This window comes from Grampus griseus, assembly GCF_964374135.1.
Source record: "Grampus griseus genome assembly, chromosome: 16".
NCBI classification, from domain to species: domain Eukaryota; kingdom Metazoa; phylum Chordata; class Mammalia; order Artiodactyla; family Delphinidae; genus Grampus; species Grampus griseus.
The window spans coordinates 78244348-78260515 of NC_139010.1; the positions used below are offsets into that span (position 1 = coordinate 78244348).

Consider the following 16168-nt stretch of genomic DNA (forward strand, 5'->3'; position numbering starts at 1 on the left):
TTGGCTTTTGGTTTCTAAAGTTCCTAGGCAGAGACTAAATTAGATAAATATATGCAAAAATGTTCCTGACTTCAGTGTTGCTGACGGGTTGGAGATGCTAACTTTTGCATCAGAGAGACCTGAATTTGAAGCTTGCATCAGTTAGGCTAAAGATCGGCTGCACATAACTAAAACTGAGGCTGAAACGAGGTAGGTGGGAAACATCGAGAGGAAGACAGCTGGGGACTGACATGGTGACACTTTGGTATCTCCAGGCCCCAGCTCTGCCATACTCAATGCTTGGTTTCCATCTTCGAGGCCCATATCCTAAATGGTTGCTGGAGTGCCAGCCTTCACGTCTCTGTTCCAGGCTGACAGAAGGAGGAAGGAGAAAGAACAAAAAGGCAGGCTCTCCTTTTAATCTCACATCCTGGAATTCTCACTTACATCTCATCATCCAGAGCTTATAAACGTGGTGCCACCCCTACATACAAAGACAATTTAGAAACGCAGCCTTTTCCTGTCCATATTATTAACCCTTGAAAATGACCCTTGAATATACCCAGGGTTCAGTTACTAAACAGGAAGCGGATATTAAGCAAACCCTTAGGCTGGGTTCTCCAGAAGCAGCTTAGAGATGAGGATTTGTGTGGAAGGGATTTATTGGGAAGTCCTGGAAAATGAGGTAAGCGTGTGGAAACCTTGGATCATGAATGAAGGAGTCTAAGTAAGGACATGACGTAAGCCAAGTCCCATCAGGGGTGACCTTGACCCGCCCCGCTTGGACTTCTGGGGAGAGTGTACAGTCAACTCAGAAGTGTCCTGCTCAGGGATCAGGGGGTCAGAGTATTTGCACACTCACATCCATCACTCACTGGGGAGGGGATGCCCAGGGGATGCCCCGGCGGAGCATGTGTCCCCGGCCATTCTGGCTCTGCAAATACAAGCGAAGTGAACCCCAAAGCTAGAGCGCAGCCCCGTACCTAGAAAGACCATTGCTGGCTGTTAGCAGTAAGAGCTCACCTATACACAGTCTTTTGTTTGCCATTTGTATATTTTGAACTCAAATCGAGTAAGAATTGCGTGCCTACCGGGAAAGAGAAGAGCAATTTGCTATTTGGACCTGTGAGTTTTTGCGAACAGTGGCTAAGATGGTAGCGTTAAAGCTGTAAGTCCTCTGTTGATACCTATGTTCGTGTATCTGTAGCTCAGAAAGAACTTTACCTTTCATTGTGTATTTGATGTTTTCCTATCTTCAGAGCCTGTTAATAAGTTAAATTACAAAGTCTCTGAAATTAAAGGTGCAAGGATCTGATTGGTTTATAGAGAAAAACTCTTATAGAAATTATTTCCTATAATTATCAGAAAATAAGGACCTTAAACTTCTAAAACTTTAAATATGTTAGCTGAAGCTAACTTAGAAGCATTTTAGGAATCCATATAATTAAGGCAAATCTTTGGCAAATGAGACGAGTTTAATAATTTTGATTTACTGAAAATCACTATGTCTTCTCTAATTGATTAATGCTACGTATAATAGGGGACTTTTATCCGAAAAGGTGTTCTTTTTAGACTTACTCCCTTTTACTTATCAAAGAAGCTAACATTATTCCTAGTTAATATTTAAGGCTCTGAAAAGTGTAAATTTGTGTTCAACTAAATTGAATCATTATTCTGACAATCTCTATATTTCAACCGTAATTATGTTTTGTAGTGTGTCAGCTTGAAGATAATTTCCAAGCTTTTTAAGTAATTTAAACCCTTGGACTGACATTAAATTGCATTAACTAAAGGATAATCATTGGATGCCTAGATCATTTCTAAGTAAGATGAATACTGAAACGTTGATGACTAAGCAGTTTTGCATCTATAGACCTCTGCTTCTTATTTTTACATTCATTGGGCCATATTAACATGTACATTTTTACTACTTTTAGAGGTTCCTTAAGGGAGGCATGTGGCTATAGAAATTTGTTATGTCAATTCGCAAGCTCTGCTAGCTGCTAAAATGCTGGTGTGTCACGTGGTTCTCAATTAACCAACCCATTGTTTGCTGGATGAAAGAGAAGTTACTTACTTTGGTTAAAAATTATAATTGCGACAATCAGTTAAGATTATACCAGAAGCAACAGTGAAGGGAAATACAACTGAGTACATCCTCCTATTTTTCAAGGAAAAGAGTAGTTTTGCCCTAAAGCAACGTCTCAAATTTTTTTTGTCTCTGAGTATCTTTATCCTCATAAAAGTGACAGAGGACCCCAAAGCGCTTTTGACTTTAGAGTTTTAGCTATCAATGTTTTCTGAATCGGAAATTAAAACTGAGAATTTTTAAACATTTATTTTATTGAAGTACAGTTGATGTACAACGTTGTGTTAATTTCTACTGTACAGCAAAGTGATTAAGTTATACGTATATATACATTCTCTTTCATATTCTTTAAGTTACGGTTTATCACAGGATATTGAATACAGTTCCCTGTGCCATACAGTAGGACCTTGTTGTTTATCCATCCTCTGTATACTAGTTTGCATCTGCTCACCCCAGACTCCCAATGCATCCCTCCTCAACCCCTCCTCCCCCCCTGGAAACCACGAGTCTGTTCTCTGTGTCTGTGAGTCTGAAACTGAGAATTATTTAAATGCTTATTTATGGACACATTTGAAGAGACCAGTGAATGCACGGCATGTTAATAGCATCTTAGTATTATTTTTAAATGAGTCCTGTCCTCACAGACCCCTGAGACCTGTCCTGAAGTAGAGTGTCAGTTTATTCCAGAACATGAGGGAGCTAATAAGAATAAACTTACAAAGTGAATTTTATTTGCCTTTTTTTTTTAACAGATCTTTATTGGAGTATAATAGCTTCACAATACTGTGTTAGGTTCTGTTGCACAAGAAAGCCAATCAGCTGTATGCATACACATGTCCCCATATCCCTCCCTCTTGCATCTCCCTCCCACCCTCCCTAGCCCACCCCTCTAGGTGGTCACAAAGCACCGAGCTGATCTCCCTGTGCTATGCTGCTGCTTCCCACCAGCCAACTATTTTACCTTCGGCAGTGTATATATGTCGATGCTACTCTCACTTTGCCCCAGCTTCCCCCTCCCACCCCAAGTCCTCAAGTCCATTCTCTGTGTCTACCTCTTTATTCCTGCCCTGCAACGAGGTTCATCAGTACCATTAGAACACTACCTAACACCATACACAAAAATAAACTCCAAATGGATTAAAGACTTAAATGCCTTCGTTTTTAATAGCTGAATTCAGAAACTCTCACTCTTCTCCCTATCCCGAATGGCTCTATGGCTGTCTGCATGGGTTCACTAGGAAACTGGCCTCCTTTTTACTAGAATATAATTGGAAAAATTACTTATGCAACCAAGGTCTTGACTGGAATGTCATATTTGAAAATGCTGCTTATTTAATCTGGTAAGACCATGGTTTTTTTTTTGTTTTTTTTGTTTTTGCCGTACGCGGGCCTCTCACTGTTGGGGCCTCTCCCGTTGAGGAGCACAGGCTCCAGACGCGCAGGGTCAGCGGCCATGGCTCACGGGCCCAGCCGCTCCACGGCATGTGGGATCTTCCCAGACCAGGGCACGAACCCATGTCCCCTGCATCGGCAGGCAGACTCTCAACCACTGCGCCACCAGGGAAGTCCCAAGACCATGTTTTTTTGAAAACAGCTTTATTGAATATAGTCTATACCATATAATACACTCAGTTAAAGTGTACAATTCAATGGTTTTTCAGAGATGTGCAACCAACCATCACCATGATCAATTTTAGAACATGTTCACTACCCCCCAAAGAAACTCCATACCCCTCAGCTATTACCTGCACCCAGTCTCCCGCTCCCTGCAGCCCCGGGCAACCAGTAATCTGCTTTGTCTCTATGGACTTGCCTATTCCAGACAGTTCACGTAAATATAATCATACAACATGTGGTCTTCTGTGACTAACTTTTTCCACTCAGCATAATGTTTTCCATGTTCACCCATGCTGTAGCATGGATGAGTATTTCTTTCCTTTTTATGGCTGAATAACATTCCACTGTATGGCTAGATCACGTGACATATTTTCATCTCTCTTGAGTATGCTCCTAGGCGTAGAAGGCTGGATCATATGGTAACTCCATGTTTAACATTTTAAGAATCCTGCCAGACTGTTTTCTAAAGTGGCTGCACTTTTCTCTAAAAATAGTCCACTTTTGTTTCTAGATCTTTTTGTTGCTGAAGGTTCCAAACACTTTAAACACATTAACAATGACTGAATCTCCACAACAACTCTAAGAGGCAGAGACTACTAAACCCATTTTAGAGATGTGAGATTTCAGAGAGATAAGGCAAGTTGTTCAACACCACTCAGATGGTAAGAGCAGGGATCACACTTAAGCCCGTCCCCCAAAGCTCCACCCCCTCCCTCTCTATCCCACTGCTCCCCACTCCACCCAGGAGATGCAGTGACCCATGGGCTCTTTCCTTCCTCCGCAGATCTGGGAGTACCAGGGAAAATTTCTCCATGACGTTCGAAGGTCCCCCTCTCCTCCTTGCCCTGAAGAATCCCCCTGGCCCTGTGCAGTGTGTTCCGATTGAATCTGCCGAGGGCACAGAACCAGAGCCTGATGTTCTGGAGTCTCTGCACTTCCTAGGGCTGATGGGGACAACACCCAGAGGACAATGGCCTTTGCTGTGTCCCCTTGGCCCATCTGGGGAGGCTGACAGCTAGAGCGCATGTCTAGAGGGAATGAGGGGCGAGGGAGAGTCACACAGGAAGCCGTGACTTTCAGTGAAAATTCATTAAAAGCCATAGGTATTCTTCACAGCCCGGAGATCTACTTCTGTAGCTCCGAGGTTGTTTGTCTCCCCAGCTCAGCTCTTACTTCCCTCACCCACTCCGCTGAGGCAGGTTTCCAGAGCAAATTAGGGTGTAGATCAAGATGGTCGCTTCCATCGTAGTAATTAACCTCAAACCATCAAAGTAGATGGTCGGGCTCCACGTAATGATGCATGCTCCAAGCCTCGGTTTCCTATTTGAAAAATGGAAATAATGATATTTACCTCTAACGATATCAGCAACCGTGAGGATTAAAAGTTATATAGCACGTTGCTGGGAACGTGCCTGAAGAATACTTAGCTTCTTCTTCTCTGCCTCTTAGTGCTTGCAGTGTGCCGGGTACCAGCCTAAATGGCCCCCAGCGTGGATCCTCACGAAAAACACGTGAGGTAGGTCCTGTTACTACAGAAGTCCCCTACATACGAACGAGTTCTATACCGAGGAGCACGTTCGTAAGTCCAATTTGTTCGTAAGTCCAACAAAGTTAGCCTAGGTACCCAACTAACACAATCGGCTATACAGTACTGTACTGTAATAGGTTTGTGATACTTTTCACACAAATAATACATTAAAAAACCCCACAAAAAATAAAGACAACATTTTTAATCTTACAGTACAGTATCTTGAAAAGGACAGTAGTACAGTACAACAGCTGGCATACGGGGTCTGGCATTGAGTGAACAGACAAGAAGAGTTACTCCACGGAGGAGAGACAGGAGGTGGGAGATGGTAGAGCTGAAGGGTCGTCAGCAATAGGAGACGGAGGGCAAGCTGCAATGTCACTCACACCTGACGTTGATGGCAGAGGTTCCGGTTCCTTGCTGGATTCAATTCTATCTACCCTCTTGAAAAAACGATCCAGTGATGTCTGGGTAGTAGCTCTTTTTTCTCGTCATAGATGACACGGTAGCACTGGATTGCATTCTGAACGGCTGCTGTAACCTTCGTGTACTGTTCTACGTTCAGGTCCTGTGCCTCAAAAAACTAACAGCGCCGCCTCAAATAAAGAAAATCCCCTGCCATTTCCTGTATCGTGAACCTCTTCGGTTCTTCAGTTACTTCTTCCTCTTGTCTCTCTCCGTCCTTTCTCTGGGCCTCCAATTCCATCAGGTCTTCATTAGTAAGCTCCTCATGTTGCACAGCAAGGAGTTCAATGAAGTCATCCTCTTGCAGATCTAGCTGGAAATAAAGATACTGTACTACTGTACTCTATACAGTACAGTAAAGTACACAAAAGCACAACCACTGGTAGAGGATGCATGCACATGAGAGCATACGCCAGACACCTGAACTTACGTGACTGGACATGTGAATGCGTGTTCGCATCTTTGGAAGTTCGAAACCTGAAGGTTTGTATGTGGGGGACTTACTTGTATTCCCATTCTACAGATGAGAAGACTGAGTCACAGAGGTTATATAATTTACCCAAGGCTGTGCAGGGACTAAGAGGCAGGGCTGGCACTACAACCCAGATCTCCCGGCTCCAAGGACCAGGCTCCTAAATACTTTGCTCTACAATGAGCCAGAGGTGAGTGAGAGAGGCTTGAAGGGGGCTCCAGAAAGAGGTCCTCCCACGGATGCTGACAAATGGACCAGATGTAGACACAGTCCACTAACGAGGCACTAATGAGCATGAGTGGAGCCATTGTCCCCGTTCCTCCGTCAGGTTTGCTCTTACGGTAGATTAGGTAACAAGAAACCCCAGCGTGATGCTGAACTCAGAAAGCTGACCAGGCTGTGAAGGACACGGAGCTGCACCTGTGATGAGCATCCTTCACTGAAAATCAAAATGGGGCCAGGAGTCAGGGCAGCACCCATCTGTTCAGTCGTCTGAAGTGGACAGAGAACTACGATGGCAAAAAGGCATCCAGAATCAGGCCCAATAGCTTCTTCAGGGCTTTACTGCACATTCCATCAGTTCCTCACTGACAGTTCCCCCAGACAAGCTGATCAAATAAGGGTTACCATCTTTCGTCCTCTGATTTCCCAAATGCACCCCGACTCCCAAGGCTTCCATCACCTTCTTTGCTCCTAAGAAAGTCAGGCCAAGAGGCACAGACCGTAGGGCTGCTCCAGGACCCAATTACAGTGTTTCAGGAGGGCAGTGGCAAGAGCATTGCTCTGAGAGTCCTGCCTCTGCCATGGGCTGAGACACAACTTTGGATACTTTGTGCCTCTCCATAGGCCTTGGTTTTTCCATCTCTAAACTCAGGGGGATTGGGCTAGTTCAAGGGATGGAAACATAAGGAATCACTGCTGTCACCCTCTTCCATACCCATAGCAGACACAGCTAATCAACTGCAGCATTCTTTCCCACTGAGCCAGGACTTTGCCTCAGAATCTTTCTGAACACAGGGCTCCAAGCAACTACTACCGATAAATCAGAATTGGCCTACAAGAGGAAACTTGGTTTCCATCCTTGGACACATTGATCTTGAGGTGCCCTCAGCTCTAAAGACATGTCATTCTCCTCTGTACATACCAGAAGGCACTGGAAGACTCTATCCCATGGGCTCCAGCTCTCTGATTTTATTTTTCTAATTTTTTCTGGACTCCTTATGTCTTGACTGGGAACTTGGAGCTGGGTATGGGGATACCAACATGAAGTGGCATGGGAATTTGAGCTTCTCCAGGCAGGGTGGCGATCGCCAGGGCCAATTCTGAACCAGCAAACCTGTGATACTTTTCCAGTCCAGCCACCCAAATACCAAGTAAATACAACATCTTTTATACTACATCATGATTTAGACATTAACAACACATTGTAATAAAAAGGAACAAAATTGGATCATTTGTAGAGACATGGATGGATCTAGAGACTGTCATACAGAGTGAAGTAAGTCAGAAAGAGAAAAACAAATACCGTACATTAACGCATGTATGTGGAACCTAGAAAAATGGTACAGGTGAACCGGTTTGCAGGGCAGCAATAGAGACACAGATGCAGAGGACAAATGTATGGACACCAAGGGGGGAAAGCCATGGGGGTGTGGGGGGTGTGTGATGAATTGGGAGATTGGGATTGACATGTATACACTGATGTGTATAGAATTGATGACTAATAAGAACCTGCAGTATAAAAAAAATAAAATAAAATTCAAAAAAAAACCACATTGTAGTTTTAAAGTTGTTCTTAATATCTTTGTTACACAAAGTCTGGATAAATCTTGGGGTTTCCTGTTAAAGTCATCAAAACTGAGCTCTGATCCCTGAAGGACCCTGATTTGAGCAGCTCCTTAAATGCCTTTTAACCAAAAACACAGGTGGCATTAAAAAGAGCAATGCTGCAGTGGCCACCTGGGCCCCGAGTGGGAGAATCAGGATAAATAGAGGATTCTCTGCCAGAAGCAGAAGTTTTGTGTTGATTTTACCCTAAAGAAAGACATCCAGATGGAACGCACAACCTTCTATAAAGCTTTCAGACACGCTTCTACGCAGTCAAGTATTAGACTTACTTATAAAAGTGAAGACTCTCGGGCTTCCCTGGTGGCGCAGTGGTTGAGAGTCCGCCTGCCGATGCAGGGGACGCGGGTTCATGCCCCGGTCCGGGAAGATCCCACATGCCGCGGAGCGGCTGGGCCCGTGAGCCATGGCTGCTGAGCCTGCGCGTCCGGAGCCTGTGCTCCGCAACGGGAGAGGCCCGTGTACCGCAAAAAAAAAAGTGAAGACTCTCGAAGAAGTAAAAATACACTAAATAAATCCAAGTTATGGAGTTTTAATTTCTGAAGTCGCATTTTCTTAACTTATAAGGGTCTCTTATAAACATCGCAGCACATACACAAGGCTAGTTCAGTTCCACGTGTATTTACTGAACACCCGCTGGGAGGAAGAAGCCGAGCCAGACTTGTGAGGCAGAGACAGAGGGGGACGACGTTGTTCTTGCCCTTGGGGAGATTCTGGGACAACAGCAGCGGGGAGAACCAGAGGTAAGATGACCCCAGTGGAAAGGGATGGAGAGCGGTGGCCCTGAGAGGCCCCAAGGGCCCTGCGGGTCTGTCCTAATGCATCCATGTTGTGAGACGGAGGAAGGCTTCCCGCAGGAGGTGGCATTTGAGAAAGGCCTTGAGAGGAGCAGGAAGGTCTTCAGCTGTGGGGAGACACAGGAGATGCAGAGGCCCAAGGCCGCCCCTAGGCAAGATCCGGGAGGAGTAATTCTGGCTGAGAAGCAGGGGAGAAGTCCGGTTGCAGAGCAGCCCTTCTTCTTCGGAAAGAAGAAGGTGAAGGAAGACAGCCTGGGCTTGAAGGCCCAGCTGGGAGGAGCCGCTGAATTATTACGGAGCCAACGGGGAGCCCACCGACGGGGCTGCGTAGAGGAGCGGCTCCAACAGAACAGAGCCTTAGGGATCTGGAAGGTCAATTCTCCACCAGAAATCAGGGGACGCCACAGCCAGACAGGCCCCGACAGTCCATCCAGCCCACGGGCTTACTTTGCAGGAGCAGATAAGAGACCAGAGAGGCTGTCTGGCCGAGACCACACGCCAAAGGGTGGTGCCAGGTCTGGAAGCCACAGCTCCATCCTGCAAGCCCGAGACACCTGTCAATGGGCTAAGTCTGAAGACAGGCCTTGCAGAGGACCAAGAACTGCTGAACGCGGCAGATGGCATACTGCAGCCCCAAGGGCTACAAGGGCCACAGCCACATTGCTAGACGGTGGCAATGAGACAATCACCTTGGTACCAAGTGTGGGGACCTGGCCTCCCAGTAGGACCTGGCTGGAACCTGACGATCTACCGTTTGCTGATGCAGTTGGAATGGTTAACCGCTCTGAACTGCAGGGCTGACTGATCATTTCAAGGGCTTTATGGAGAGCTATATGGCGAATAGCTATATGACTACTGAACGTTAAATTTATATTAATTAAAATTATGTAACTAGAAATGCTTTTCCCAAGTTGCATGAGACACATTTCAAGTGGCTCAGTGGCCACTTGTGGCGAGTGGCTACCGTGTTAGACACACAGAATGGAACATCTCCATCACTGCAGAAAGTTCTACTGGGCACTGCTGGTTTATAGCAGGGGTCAGCTAACTATGCCCCAGCCTGGGGCCCAAATCCAGCTGCCATGTGTTTTTGTTTTTGTCTTTGGCCGAGCTGACTGACTTGTGGGATCTTAGTTCCCCAAGCGGGCCCCAGCAGTGAAAGTGCGGAGTCCTAACCACTGGACCACCAGGGGATTCCCTGCCACGTGTTCTAATAAAGTCTTACTGGAACACAGCCATGCCCATTCACTTATGTATGGTGTAGGTCTGCTTTTGTGCTGCAAGAGCAGAGTTGAGTACTGGTGACAGAGTCTTTACTTACGATCTGATCCTTTATACGAAAAGTTTGCTGATCTCTAGTGCAGACTGTCAACAAGTGACATGAGGATCTTTTCTGGAAAGATGCTCACTGGCGGACCCAGGAATTACTAGTGGGACCCAAGTGTCAGGATGACTTCACCCCACCACAGGCCCCCCTGGGGAAGGAGGTAGGGAACACAACGCTGGCAGCATCACTACGGAGCTCGACGGGGGTGCAGGATGCCCCTCCCCAAGCAGGCGCCTTCTCCAGGGTGACTGCCCTTCTCCAGGGTGACTGACCGACCTTCTCTAGGGTGACGCACCGCAGAGACAGGGGGTGGGACGTGGTGTTTGGGCGGCTGCGAGTCTACCCAGGAAAACCACACACGAGAAGGAGCTCACCGTTTGCTTTCTTTATTTTTCTATTCTTCCCAGGTCAGTGAGGCAGCAACATTAATACAAAGTGAGAAGAACTGTTTTCTTGCACGGCAATTCAATAACCCCTCTCACACCGAAGCTCACACACAATTCTAAGAGCTTTTCATCAAACTCGGTCTAATCTGCATGGTCTGGCATCTCACACGCCAAAAATAACTCCCGGAGTGATGGTGGCTGGCTTCGGAGTGCTCGTTTCCGGGAAAGGAGGACTATATTGAACAGAGAGGGCTGCCAGTCAGCCTCCTTCCAGCTCTTTTCAAGTCCTAGCAGGTCAAAGAGGAGAGCCAGGCTAATTGCTCTGGTTCCTTAGGGAGGTGGGCACCTCCTGCTCTCCCCACCCAGGGAGCCCCCAGAGCTACTGCAGCAGCGGGAAGTTTGGGGGGTTCTCTGTGGACCCCACTGCACGCCAGGAGCCCCAAAGCACGTCTGCTGCCCACACTCACTCTTGAATTATTTCAGCCTTTCTCTCCCCTTCTGTGCGTGATCCTTTGTTGAAAGGGAAAACAAACTGATTCAAGAGGCCGACTGATGCTCACTTAGTAATGTCTCTATTGTCAACAGAGTGCAGGGTTTACCTGCAGCAGCGTGGGATGTCCTGGGGCCAGAGAGGGTAGATTCTCTTAGAACGCCCGTGAGCATCTCGAACGGTAACATTTGGGACAGCAGAGCCCTGGGAATGCTGCCATTCTAGCCATGCAAATTGCAAAGGCATGGGGAACTCTTGCTGTCGCGCAAACAAGAAAAGCACCAGATTCCCTTCCTGTACAGCCAGGAGGCCCTCAACAGGCAAGCTCCTCTCTCCCTCTCAGACTCCCAGGATGACTTGCTGAATCCTCCCACCAGCCTTCCTCTGCTGCCCTGCCCAAGTTATTTGGATAAATGGGAACAAAGAAACTATCCTAAGCCTCCCCTCAGGACCAGCCTTGCAACGTACACATACTGCCAGGCCTTCTTGAATTACAGAGAAAACAATGAGGAGTGAGTCCTCTATGGCGCTACAACCAGGGTGGTTTAATTTGCAGGGGTCCAGGACATGACTCAAGAGTTGGGAGGTCACCCGCGCTGTCGTCTTTTCCGCCCCCGCAGCTTCAGCCGCCTGGCTGGCAGGCTGACGGGCTGCTTCCCGAACTTCTCCATGATCTCTCTGATCCTGGCCAGGTTGGTTTTGCTGAGTGTGAAGTCGCACTGTGTGGCCCCCATGTCATAGCCGACTATGCAGTTCTTGGTGGACGAGGTGAAACCTTCTGCCTTGGCCGTGACCATGTACTCTCCGGGGTTCAGAAGGCGCCAGTAATCCCCATCACTGGCTGTGAAAAGAAAGCAGGGGAATTCAGAGCAGCTCTTTTCTAGCAGCGATATCACCAGCTCTGTTATTCCAAGACCAGCCTCCTGGCCAGAGAGAGGCTCACGGGCAAGCAGTGTGGAATTTGAGCCCCAGCAGATGCAAATTCTTGATGCATTTTGGAAGCCAAGATGTTTTCCTTTTTGGAAACCACCTTAATGGTTTTAACAGGAAGGGGACTGGGGTGTAGGCTCCCCGCAGTGTTAATACGCATGAGCAGAGATGGAGAAACAATCGCTAACATTCCTTTCTCTGTGACAATACACACCATTCATTATGAACTTGAATGTCTGAATGGTATGCCCTCTCCACAGAATGCCATCTTGAAAAGCCATCTGTGCGTGGCTTCCTGGCTTCCCTTAGCACGGCTATAAATACAGAATAGTAGTATAGGGGTGGGGCTCTTCACGTCTGAAAAAGAGAAGGAAAGGGCTACAAACGACCTGGGGGGAGGCCCCAAGGTCCACACCTCATTCCATGGTCCTCTATGAAGCAATGGAGCAGGTACACGCGGACGTTGCAGGCAGAGTCCCCTGCCCCTCCCCCTGCCCCGGTTACACCATTGGTCAGGCACCCAACAGGCACCTAACTGGACCCGGGTCCATCCTTAACTCAACGCTAGATCCTTGTTGCATAAAGTGGGGTGCTAGGCCAAGGCCACTCCTCCCCAGGGGGCCTACACCTGCTGAGATCACTTGGACCCCTGCCATTAAAGAGGCTTCGAGACAGAAAAGGAGACATCAACTCCCACGTAGCACATGGAAGGACGACGCAGGCACCAATCCACTGAACCCTCCAAGCCAAGTTCTGATGTAGGTTGTATAATGATCCCCTTTTCTACATGAGTAATTGGATGCCCAGGGAAGTGTCACGTGCTGCACAAGGTCACACAGCTAGTGATTAGCTGGTCTTCCCAGGCCAGGTTTGTTTTCTCTCTTATGATGATCTGTCCTGCCCGGTCTAAAGAGAAAAGGCTGCATTTGGTGAAGTGCTACATAGGCCCGGGAAAGTTTTACTCATGTGAATGAACCCTGATGTCCCCTAAAGAATGGAAGAGAACTCTGTGTGAGAATATTTATCTCCCACATACACGCATATAACGCTCCGAAGCACCATGTTTAAATTCACATCACAATCTTTATGCATCTGAGACGCCCCATGCAACGTGGTGAGCTCACGAGAGCACAAGATGTCATGAAAAATGAAATACGCAGGCAGTGGTTCGCCACACGTTTGCACAGTCTACTACCTGGTAAACAGGCCTCAATGTGAGCGTCCCAGGCACGCAATGCAGGCAGACGGCTCCCTGACTTTCTCAGCACTGCACCCTGTGTCTTCCTGCAGTGAAAATGCAAGGTTCTCAACTGAATAAAATGCCACTCGGTGGCTTTTCAGAAGCCGAGAGGCACGCCCAGCCGTCTTTGTCTTGCTATCAGACGGCCGGAGCCTCCTGGGCAGGCACACGCTGAGACGTCTCTCCGGGCTCCCAGCTCCCAGGCACACCTGCCAGAGCCGCCCCTGCACCCCCCCAGACCTCCCTGTCCCGTCTTGGCCCCGTGTTAACCTGTGGGCTCCGTAAGACCTGTGGCTTATTCTTTGCCACTGAACTGTGTGTTTCAGTCATGTGTCCTTGATGAATGCCAGCTGGATTAAGTGGGATGAAGACAAACAGACATGAATACAAATGTGCTATTAAGGTGAGAAGTTGTACATATTAGCCTCAGCCACTGTAGGTACTTTCTCCCCACCAACACCGGAGTGGATTCGTTAAGGCCAAGAACCGGCCACCCGCCAACTAACTTGATAGAGGCCGCTGGAGGAGAGACCTTTCGGTGGGAGTGCCCACCTCGAGAACACACTGACGTCAGTCTGAAACACCCCCAGGGAAGGGGCAGCCCAGGTTCTCACCAAGGGAGATGTTCAGGAAGCCAGGAGTGAAAGAAATCCATAATTAACACGTGCTTGTCAGCTCTACTGATTCAAATTCATGAGACGGCTTTGTAATTCTTTTTCTCCCCAAAATAGCAGAAGGCTCTCTCCTCATCCTCTCCCCAATCTGCCCACCTTTGCTGTGCTGGCCTCCTTCTTTTCACATCTCGGGGCCCTGTCCGGGGTGTGTTTCGGGGGTGAGTGCTCTGTGGAGCTGCAGGGGGAGGTTGGCACCCAGCTGGCATCGCCCAGCATCGGTGGACGGAAGGAACAACCCAGGCCCTAACGAATGGCCATTCATTAGCAGGTCGGGTTAGCGTTCCCAAACAAAGGTCAGTCACGTGGCATTCTGAGCCAGGTTTCGGGCCAACATATTTACATGCATTTAGAAAGCATCCTTACTAGCTTCTCTCCCTGTGGAATTCCACTTAATATCCCTGTTTATTTTATGCAAAATCCCTCCTGGAATAAAACTTGTCAGATCACATAAGCCTCAGACAGAAATCAAGGCAAATTCAGAGCTTATGTGGAGCAACGAAGGACCCCGAAAGCAACGCAATAAAGAACCATCCGTGACACACGGGATTCCTCTGTGATGCGAACATGCTGGGAGATTATTTTGTGGGGAACGAAGGGAGATGGAGCTGCATTTTCCATTAGCTCATCAAAACTGTCTCCTTGATTACAAGGGCTTTGAAATTCCGAGCCCATTAGGCAAAGCTCTCTCTGCTGGCTTGTGGGCCCCTGGGGACATTTTATCTCCCACTCTGTTTAAAACTCTTATTTTCTCACATTGCCTACAAAAGACTAACAGTCCAAGGAATGTTTCAGGCTCTTTTACAGGCACTCATTAATAATGTTTAAAATGCAAGGCCTACACAGAACCAGATCAAATAGCCCCTTCCATCCACAGTGATCACCTGCACCTTGCAGGTCTGGCCCGTGACAAGCTTACAATCTGCATTTGTTGAATTAATGAATGAATAAGTGAATGAATGAATGAATGGATCAGTGTATGCCTGCCTATGTGGGGCAACTATGTACCGAATGCCATGCTAGCCAGTGTGCAGCCTTGTGGTCAGTGGCTATAAGACCCTGGAGGACAAGTGGACGCTCAGGAAATATGGCTGCATGAAGAAACAGGCAACTACCTTGAAAGAAGGCGATTCAGGGCATCACACCACAGTCTACTGTTTTGTGGCATTTCACCCATTTACAGAATAATTGTCCTTCTCTGCCAGGCACGTGAGCAGGTAGCCTGGTATTGAAGAACACCTGGGCCAGGTGTGACTCTCAGCCCCACCCCCATCCTAATGTCCTAGAGCCTCTGCTTCCTCACAGGTCAAAAGGGATCACTTGGGGGAGGACAGGGTGTCTTCATGCATGTGACCAGCCAGCGGAGAAAGCGGCCCTTCTCTTGTTCAGGGGGAACAGCGTGGGGCAAGGCAAGGGGGACCACGTTGAGAGTCTCAAGCTCTTGCCTCAATCCCAGCTCAGCCTCTCTCTGTGCATCTGGGAAACGCCACATAACATCCAGTGCGGCTGGCCACCCCGGCACAAGGAAGCTCTTAGATCCCCAGGCGCAGGTCAGGCCAAGTTAGTGTCAAGTCTTGTTTCTCCCAGTTCAAGTGTGTCTGCAGGCTGAAGAGATCTCTTTTATGGAAATCACGGTTTCCTTCCTCTTGCTGATGATGACCCTGTTTGCTACACCTGGGCGGGACCTGCCCTGGGTTGAATGATGCCCTGCCCCCCACACTCTCCAGTGGCCCACATCCTACTACCCAGGACCTACGAATTGACCCTATTTGGGAAAAGGGTCTTTGCAGATGTAATTAAGGATCTCAAGACCATCCTGGATTATGTGGATGGGTCCTAAATCCAATGACAAGTGTCCTCATAAGAGACAGAAGAGCAGGCGCCAGGAGGAAACGGAGGCAGAGACTGGAGTGAGGCAGCCGAGGAAGCTCAGGAATGCCTGAAGCCACCAGGAGCCGGAAAAGCCAAGAGGGATCCTCCCAGGGGCTCCAGGGGGAGCACGGCCCTGCTGACACCTTGATTTCAGACTCCCGGCCTCTATAACCGTGAGGGAATAAATTTCTGTTTCTTTAAGCCGCACAGTCTGTGGTCATTTGTCATGGCAACCACTGGAAACCAATGCAGGACCCAGTGCCCTGCTCACCGCAGCTGACAGCAAAGCAGTATCTGATGCAGCGCTCCCCAACGTCGCCCCCACCCCACCATGTAGGAAAACCTCTGCGTGCAGGTTTAAACATGCCTATGGGCACACCATCTCCAACAGAACGCTCGCTGACAATCTGACTTAAGCATCCAACCGATTCTGTTCCACGTGCATCTGTCCCTGCATCGT

At 48.1% G+C, this 16168-nt stretch overlaps 1 protein-coding gene across 1 annotated transcript in view; it reads right to left on the reverse strand.

The window, feature by feature from the left end:
• Window positions 1-10496: 10496 nt before the first annotated feature.
• The window catches only part of CPXM2 (carboxypeptidase X, M14 family member 2), a gene marked incomplete at its 5' end in the record, with an annotated part of 121409 nt that continues 115737 nt past the window's right edge, over window positions 10497-16168 (reverse strand). Inside the window, one exon of the mRNA XM_082674072.1 lies at window positions 10497-11836. Coding sequence (XP_082530198.1) covers window positions 11583-11836 — 254 coding nt within the window. The 3' untranslated portion in view covers window positions 10497-11582. The remainder of the gene's footprint in view (window positions 11837-16168) is intronic.